The 9,205-nt window shown below is 35.0% G+C and overlaps 1 protein-coding gene across 8 annotated transcripts; it reads right to left on the reverse strand.

The window, feature by feature from the left end:
• Positions 1-200: 200 nt before the first annotated feature.
• Positions 201-7,607, reverse strand: LOC115959464. 8 transcript variants are annotated; one of them, XM_031077875.1, is made up of 8 exons: positions 7,511-7,606; positions 7,344-7,417; positions 6,973-7,067; positions 3,514-3,811; positions 3,130-3,272; positions 2,293-2,488; positions 1,876-1,962; positions 201-992 (listed from the first exon to the last, which is right to left on the reverse strand). In XM_031077875.1, exons 6-8 carry the CDS (start codon positions 2,479-2,481, stop codon positions 246-248), a joined length of 1,023 nt encoding a protein of 340 aa, XP_030933735.1. In that variant the 5' UTR covers positions 2,482-2,488; positions 3,130-3,272; positions 3,514-3,811; positions 6,973-7,067; positions 7,344-7,417; positions 7,511-7,606; the 3' UTR covers positions 201-245. The 8 variants fall into 8 exon arrangements, with proteins under 8 accessions (XP_030933735.1, XP_030933741.1, XP_030933737.1 ...); XM_031077881.1 differs by having other exon boundaries at positions 3,130-3,811; positions 7,529-7,607; XM_031077877.1 differs by lacking the exon at positions 3,514-3,811.
• Positions 7,608-9,205: the final 1,598 nt, after the last annotated feature.

The following is a 9,205-nucleotide window of genomic DNA, read 5'->3' on the forward strand; positions in this document are numbered from 1 at the left end:
ACTAAAAGGAAATTTCGTGGAATGAATTGGCTTATTCACATAAGAAACTTTAGGAAAGAAATATTAAAGGCTAAATAAATGGTCAAAACTAGCATTTGTAATAGGATTGAGAAGTTCAGTTATAGTGTGAGCATATTGAAACCTTAAAAATATATTTATAAAGGCAAACTGCCAAACAGTTAAAAGGTATACAAGCTAGCTTTTCAAAATTAAGTCAAAGAAAATAAATATAGACTAAGAAGAGTTTATTCCTCGAATTGAAAATTATCTAACATACTACGAATCAGTGACCAGTTATTTCTAATTTTCTCTTCAGTGAAAACTACTTCAATAGTCAGGTTCTTCATTTCTTCTTCAGATCTAGAAAGAGACTCGGACTGTCTTGACACTTCTTCATTCTGTTGGAGCAGTCCATCCACAAATGCCTTAGCCTCATTCTTTTTCTGAACACATCTATTGACTTTGGCTTGAGCCTTGCAAAGTTCTTGTTCTGCTTGCATCAATTCATTTGATGCAGTGGTCAAATCTTGCAAAGCATCAGCTACTTGAATTTTGAATGCTGCTCTAGGATCTGGAGTGTGAGAGATGATATGATTAAGAGCTTCAATTCTGTCTCTTCTATCTCTGATCTGAGAAAGGTCTTTGACAGAATTCTCATATTGGTCCATGAACATAGAAAGAATTGGACCTTCAATCCCATCTTCTTTATGCATGTAGGGGAGTATGGACTGACAGAGTTCATAGAATCGACCTTGAGCAACATCATCTAGGAGAACTTCATCTACAGAATTGACCAAATAAGAGCGAATGCACAGTAAGGTCTCATTCAGCTTGACGGAATCCATATTTGATGATGCTGAAGGTATGCTTGTTTCGAGATTCTCAAGTACAGCATGAGCCTTGGCAAATATGTCTTCATCATCCCCTTGTTCTTCAGCTTCTTGCACTCTTTTTCCTTCATCTTTTTCTGTCAAATTCATTGAAGCAAAATCCTGAAAAAGGAGAAAATTGATTAGAGAAAAATGTAAACTTGTGAGAAGATTTAATAATAGCTTGACAAAGAAGACATTCTGAGTTGGAACCAACTATTGGTATACTACATAAGGTATCTAGTTCAACATCTATGGAAGGATCCATTGTGGTTTCCTGAGATGTAACTCAACCCCATTAAAGATATATTATTTCTGATAACATCAAAGAAAATATATCTGAAATGATCCTTAAACACTTGGGCCAGGTATCCAACAAGCCTTGAAGTGCTTCAGGGGTGTTATTCAGACCACCTCCAGAACAACTTCAATTTAAAAGATTCTGTTTGAGCTTCATCTTTGGAGTTCAAAACATTGATCTCATCCATTTTTACAGTTCCTCTCTCATGCCAAGGCACATTGCTAGTGACAATAGGTGGGAGAGGAATCAGTTGCTCAAATACAAGTTGGCGAGCAGCAAAAGAGGGATTATAAGCCTCCAATGAACCTTTAACTCCACTATTTACAACCAAATCACGAGCTCTCAGTATACTTGCCCAAATAGCACTGTTCTCTTTGTTGGCATAGTTATCATTCTTGAGATCATGAAATCTTTTGAGCCATAGTCTATACTTTTTTTTATTTTTGTTAAACACATAATTATACAGTTCTCCACCTTAAACCTCTTTCAAACCATGCTGCTACCACTGCAATGTCCTCCACCACTGCTAACTCTATCATCACAGCTGTTATTGTTAATGTAACACTTTATTTACATATGGGCTGACCAACTATGATTTGTTTAATACATTGAAACAAAAGGAAAACAAATAAATATTTGAAGTTTAAAAAATAAATAAATAACCTTTCAAAAGGCTTAACTAATTGATGCTTCACAGAATCTTACCTCTGTGTTCTGTGGTGAATGTGAGAACGTGTTTTGTTCAGGTGATGATTTCATCTGGTGCAGCTTCAATGAAGGTGGGAAAGAGGCCTGAAAATGATTAAAAAAAAAACTCATTTTTGCAAGTCTTATTGCCTTCTTCAAATTAATAAATAATCTCAGTTGCATGTTTTTGTATTATGATAGTCAGCCTAGGTTATTTTAATTTAAGCTTTACATCAGAATCCCTTTAAATATGTTAAATTTTTTTTTTTTTTTGGGGCACTTTTAACATTAATATATCATATCAATATATAATTTCATAATAATTTATGTTATACTTTTCATCATTCCATTAAGACTAAATAAACAGTATTTAAAATTTTATTTAAATAAAAATCTCATGCATTGTATGGGGTTACAAGCTAGTTTATAGAATACCTGTTTGTCTTGAGCTTTAGGCTGATTTTTCTTGTTGTACTGACACTTTTCAGGAAGCAAAAGTTTAGTGCCTTCACGGTTCCTCCTATGCACCCTCTTATCCCTTTCAATTTTTTGTTGCTCTTCCATATCTTTCTTCTTCTTCTTTTCTTCTTCTTGTACGAGCCTGATCTGCTTGGCTCTCAACATTTCAAAACTGCTTCACAAAAAACAAAAAACAAAAAAAAAAAAACTTATGACCAAAATGCACAATGCGCTAAATTTGCATCACCTAAATTCCCAAGGGCTAAGTAAACAACTTGTGTCAACCATACTAAGCCATCATGATACATAATAGAGTTCTTCTTATGAAAGTAAATGCACTGGTAATGTGAACAATGCCTGTAATAACTACTCATTAAAGGCTTCATTTTCTTGCTAATTGAACTGCTAAAATAAATATCTAGCTCACGTCCATTCATGAAACTACTAATATTTTAATACATGAGGCCTACTGATTTAAATCTAATCAAATTGCAATAAATTGAATATCCCTAACCTAATTTATATGTACAGAATTTTCTTGTGCTAGAGGCTTGATACTCAATATTTTTATAAATAAATGAGGCATCAAGTTACTCTTACAGGTATGGCAATGAGCCAATGAGTACAAGTAATTAACCAACAAGAAAATCTTTAACTGAACATAACATAAATCAACTAACTCTTACATCCAGGTGTGTGGAAGTCAGAGACAAAATATAAGCAATTAACATAGAAAATATGGAGAAGTGACACAACAAAAAATAAGAGCCAAGTTGTCATATATCTATAATGATAAATTTTACCTAACCGCACCTATAAAATCTCTACCACAAAGTCGTTACGAATTGAATGCTGTCACCCCTTCTGTTCTGGTCAGGTCATGCAGCAGCAAGCTTCTAATTCTTTTCTGGAACTGAGAGAGTTAGCCACCTCCATACTTGAGTGTGTTACTCAACCTACATCAACAAGTTATTTATTTTCACTAGGCTTTCACAGAAATTTAAAATTTTTAATCATATATTTCACAAGTATTGCAGCTTGTGCTACTCTGGATTGAATTAGAGTCTGCCATAGAGTAGAGATGAAACAGAAAACAAACTTCATTCAAAGATTTTCGGGGGAAATAATCACTATCTTTCATTAAGTAATGAGATTTCTCTCTATCTTTCCACATAATATGAAATGGGTGCCACTGACAATTAGATCTCCTTATCCCAGCCCTTCCTTGCACCAGATTAATGTGAGAATTTCCCTTTTGCTCTTCATGACTGCCTTCATAATCCACCCAAGCCAACACTTTTCACCAATAATCTCCATCTCCATCACAGCAAACCACACTTTAAAATCATCTTTGCCACCACTTACCTCTAGCCACCTACCACTGTCACTGCCAACCTTGTCCTAACTTCAGTCATCACCATTGATGACTCAATAAGCCAATAGAAATTGTAAACACATCACCATCAAGCTCACCAAACCATGCACAAAATCAACACTGAAACAAAGAAAAAACCAATGATTGGAACCAACCCCCACCTTTTGAACTTGATTACTCATCAATATACAGCTCCATATCTAATAAAAAGCAAATCAAGAAAGCGAAGAAAGCCCAAACAGATTCTGTTTCATAATTTCTGACAGTATTTTGTTGGCACTTTTACCATCTGTTTGAATGAGCTTATATTCATGGGTTTATTTGTTTAAAAATAAGTTACATAAAAGTAAAGCTATATCTTAAAAAATGAGGCTTTAAAAATTTGTACCTAGCCAAATAAACAAAATAAGAAAGAACAAAAGAGACCCTTGAATTGCAGAACGACCCTGAAATAGTGCTTTTTACATAATTGCCAAATTGGTGCTTATGTGCAAAGCACTTTTGTCTAATGAGGCCCAAAAGTGATTTTGGGAAAAGGTTACCAAATGCACGCTTGCACCGGCAGGTCTGTGCACTTAAGTGTGCTTGACACTTCTGCCAAGCAACTATGATAGGGGGATAAGGTGGAAAAAGAAACAAGTCAAGAAACTATGGTAGTAAGAAATACTATATTTTCCTAAACCAACTTTTTACTTCCCTTTTTTTTGTGGATAGGTAAGGGGCTGTTTGGATTGAGTTTTTTGATAACTCAATTCTCTGTTTCCATAACTCATAACTCAAAAATGATGGGACCCATAGTAAAAAGGTTGTTTGGCCAAACGATAACTCTGTTTCCATCACTCAATTCTCTGATTTTTGAGTTATGAGTTATGGAAACTGAAAACAACAAAAGGCTGTTTTCAGTTTCCATAACTCATAACTCAATGGCATTTCCGTAAATAAACACACATGAGGGACCCACAGCCGCAACTTTTGACCACCTTTTGACTTTTTTTTTTTTTTTTTCTAGGTTGGCGTTGTTCTTTTTTTTTTCTTTTCTTTTCCTTTTCCTGGGTTGGCTGTTCGGTTTCTGGGTTGCGTTGTTTTTTTTTTTTTTTTTTTTTTTTTTCCTGGGTTGGCTGTTCGGTTTGGTTTTAATATATATATATATATATATATTAGCTTCGGTGAGTTGGGTGCTAAAAAAAAAAAAAAAAAACTGTACTAGCTGACAGGTGTGGGACCCATGAATAGTGTGAAAAAATTGAGTGATGAAAATAAAAGTGATGTTGCCAAATGAGTGTGAAAAAATGAGTGATGAGTGATGAGTGATGAGTTATGAGTTATGAGTGATGAGTGATGAGTGATGGAAATTGAGTGACGGAAATTGAGTGATGAAAAATCATTAACCAAACAGGCCCTAAGCTTTTTGCTCCCCTTCTGTCCTTCACCTTAACAAATTTAAAATTAAATCAGAAAAAGTGGGGAGAGATTGGGGGGGGTTGTGAGGACCGCTTCCTTTCCTTCTCTTCTATCCTTGCCTTTCACCCTCTTTCAGTTTGCATTAACAAAACAGAGTGTAAACATAGCAATTATAGATCTCATTGCAACTTGGGGTTCTTCAATTTGTAGGATATACTACAAACTACAACAAAGACTAGCAAACAGTAGGCAGGTAAAAACAATGAACATAACTATCATTCTTGTTCTTGTCAAAGCAAATTTCCTAATTGCACTAAGCTTTCTATCTAAATTGTTCACCCAACTTTGAAAAGCCACCTACTGTGATTAGTTCTGGCCTTCCAATTATCATAGTTGGAGATGGAATTCAGACTAAGACATCACAAATTGAGGTGGACAACCAGCACAGTACTATAAGGGTCACGCATTTTATAACTTTATTATAGCCCAATCACCTCCATATAAGCATGGATTTAATGAAATATTCCTTTCAACTTTAAATCTTAAGGACATTTCATTACTAAAAGTACCTATCCTTCAAACCAATAGAAAACTAATACTACTGTCAATATCATATAACCTAGGGTCAAACTCATTGGAGGGATTTTAGGCAACTTATCTGATTCCCACTCATATTAGTCTCTGAAAAGCATTCCTACTCATATCAAAACAAGTGCACTAAACATGGACTGAAGTAAAAGAAAATGAAGTAGTTTATTTGTTCCCAGTAATAAGAGCCACAGAGGACTACTACAGGCCTTGTATGATGCAAATATGTGAAAAATTGAAGTCTGACGAAATAATTTATGACAACTTCTAGCCCACAAATATCCATTGTCCACAAGTTAGTTCCTGGAAATTCCGTCTATTTACAACTTAAATCTAAACTATTAAAGCTAAAAACTAATTATCCTCCACAAATCTCTTATTCTTTGTTTTCCTTTTAATTTATTTTTTATTCTCTGGGTAATTTCCTCAAGCACTCGGCACACATACTCTATGTCTAGCCTTGCACAGACCGGTTAAAGGATAGTAAATGTTTTCCACTTCAAAAGTTAACGCAGCAGTTAGGAAATATCAATTTAAAAACATATGGCTCTATCAAAAGTTATTCTATAGTTGAGGAAGTGTTATCATTGACTTCCTCATCACATCATGATGGGTAAGTTATCTAAATCAGAGTTGCCTAATGCCTAACACAACTCCTCCTATGAGTAGTCTGCAATTAAAGGAGATAATCTGAAGCCAAAAATCTGGGATGCACGGACGCGGCATCCAGCCCAGCGCACCTGCGTCCGATGCGGCAGGACGCGGCGACGCGGGAGGGACGCCGCAGATCGCGCGTCCGTGCCGCGTCGTGCCGCGTCCTGCCACGTGGCAGCTCCCGAAGCGGGCCGACGAAGCTGAAATCGGCGCCGATGCGGCCCAAATCGAGCAGACTCAGTCCGTATCGGCCATATCGGTCAATATCGACCGGCGACCAATACGGCCGAAACAGGCCGAAATCGGCCGTGAAAATCGTCGGAGAGGCCGAAATTCTGACCTTAGATGCGTTTCTTGCCTTATTCTTTCTTTGTTTTGTGAATCAAGTATATTAATGTGTTTTTTAAGAATATTTTAATAGTAAAAATATATAGAAAATATAAATAAAAATATTTTTAATAATTTTTTAATCGCCGAGTCCCGCCGCACCCGCACCCTACTTTTTCAAAAATTGCCGAGTCCCGCACCCGCAACCGCACCCCCACCCGAGTCCTGAAACGCACCCGTGCTTCATAGCCAAAAATCAAAGTGAAGGTAAAAGGCATTTTGCATTTACATGAAGGAACATCAATGTTTACCTCAAGGAGTAAAAGTCCTATGACACCAAGTATAAGCCCTGTGCCTCCAACAAACCCAATGGACACACCAAATATCAAAGATGCTAGTATAGCCACTGTTAAAGATTGAGAGTCAATTATTTGATCATAAACTAGCATTTCCATTGGTCAAGAAAGTCAACTTCAATGGCGGTAAATAACAATTCAGCCATTTTTGTGATAAGTAAGAGTAATTATATTAATAAGCAATAATTCTAGATTTGCAGTTACAAAAATTTCAAAATCAAAATCAAAACGTTTATGCTATCTATGGAAAAACAAAGAAATACAAGATTGAAGGTTAGGTTTTCAAGGAGAATGTGAAATTGGATTCATCAATGTATAGAAGATACCTAATCAAAGGTTTGGATAGGGAAAAGTGTGAATGTATACAAGATTTGGATGTAATTGTACCAACTTGGTGAATCTGAAGCAAAGCAAAATCAACCAAAGTCAAAAACTCTGTTTAGTTACCGAGAAAATAACAGAAAAACACATAAGGAAGGAAGAGAGAGAGAACCTGTGAGGAGCTGAGAACCTGTGTTTAGGACCTTAGGTTGAGAGAGATGTGAGCTAAGAAAGAGAGAGGGAGCGGGAGTGAGAGCGAGATACAAAATTTATTTTATTTTATTCAAGTGGGCATGGATTGGGCTGGTTGGGTTCAGGTGAGTTTTTGACCCAACCCATCGTGTAAGTTCAACTTAACCCAATTCATCACGTAAGTCTAATTCAACCTGACCCAATCCAATCCTTAAGTTGTATTAGGTTGAATCCATGGGTTAGACAATTTTTTTTTTATTACTATTATTATTAAATTGAGTAGAAAAAAAAATATATCACATCTGTCACCGATAAACAAAATATAGATTAATATATTAACTAATATTTCAACTCAGTTATACATTAAAATTTTTTTATTAATTATATAATATATTTTAAATATATTAAATATATGGGTCGGGTCGAGTCAAGTTGGCGGGTTTAGAATTTTATGATCCGAACCCAACCCGACCTGCTATCAAAAAAAATTGTAATCCAACCCAACCCAGCAGGTCAGGTTGGGTTGGGTCGGGTCAGTTTTGGCAGGTTGGCTGCACACTCCTAGATAAAACTATTCTCTATTTAATCTTTTTTGATGCCCTTTTACCACGATGCTTGAAGAAAAAAAACTAAAAACCAACTATTTTTTAATACTTATTTCAACAGTTATGCCCATTGCGAAAATAAGTATATGAATTTCCTTATTTTTACTCTACAGTTGTACTCAATTGTAGAAAATTAAGCTTTTATTTACATTTTTTTACTGACAATGAATAAAAATATGTTGAAAAAACTCAAGTTTATTGTAGTGTTTGGGCCCAACAAAAGGCTACATTTGGTTGGAGGTGAAATAAAAAAGATAGAAAAGAAATGAGAGAGAACAGGATTTTGGGTTGTTTGGTAAGAAGAGAAAAGTGGATGGATTTTGGAGAAGCCCAATTATTTTCTCTCTGCCCATCATAAATTGATGCAATTGGTGTTATTAATTACCCCCAATCAATGGGTTTTGGTTGGTTTATTTTTTATTTTTTAAAATTAATTGTGGCTTTTTTTTTTTTAATTAAATGGTGGTTTTCACTTTTAATACAAAAATATATTGTATATGTAATATAATGAAAAAGTAAAAATTTTTATTATTTAGTGATTAAAAAATATTTTTTCTAATATTATATAATAAGGACATAAGAGTACATTTATATAAATTATATATTCTATCCCTCCACTTTTCTATTTTCCCAACCAAACATTATGAGAGAAAACTAAAATATTTTCTATCTCTCAACTTCTCTATTCCTTCCCTATTTTCTATCCTTTCACTTTTCTATTTTCCCAATCAAACAAACTCTAAAGAGACCCACGAGGATGAGAGTCTTTACCCTAGTCCAAGAAAGTCTAATAAAGGTAATGTAGAGACAAAGGGTTGCAGAGAATTAAGAATTTAATTACCAATGTCAATTATGAGGTAGGGGGCTCTAGAAGAAAAAACAAACACTAGTGGGAGGGCAAGTGCAAATAGAATTATGTCTTTGAAGCTTTTATACCAGAATGTAAGAGGGCTGAATGACACTTCCAATAGATTGAGAGTCAGTAATTTACTTTAAAAAAATAGAGGGCGGATTTTTGATATATGTTTACACAACAGAATTGCAGAACATAAGTAGAGGTTTATTGAGGA

This window comes from Quercus lobata, chromosome 9 (assembly GCF_001633185.2).
Source record: "Quercus lobata isolate SW786 chromosome 9, ValleyOak3.0 Primary Assembly, whole genome shotgun sequence".
NCBI classification, from domain to species: Eukaryota; Viridiplantae; Streptophyta; class Magnoliopsida; order Fagales; family Fagaceae; genus Quercus; species Quercus lobata.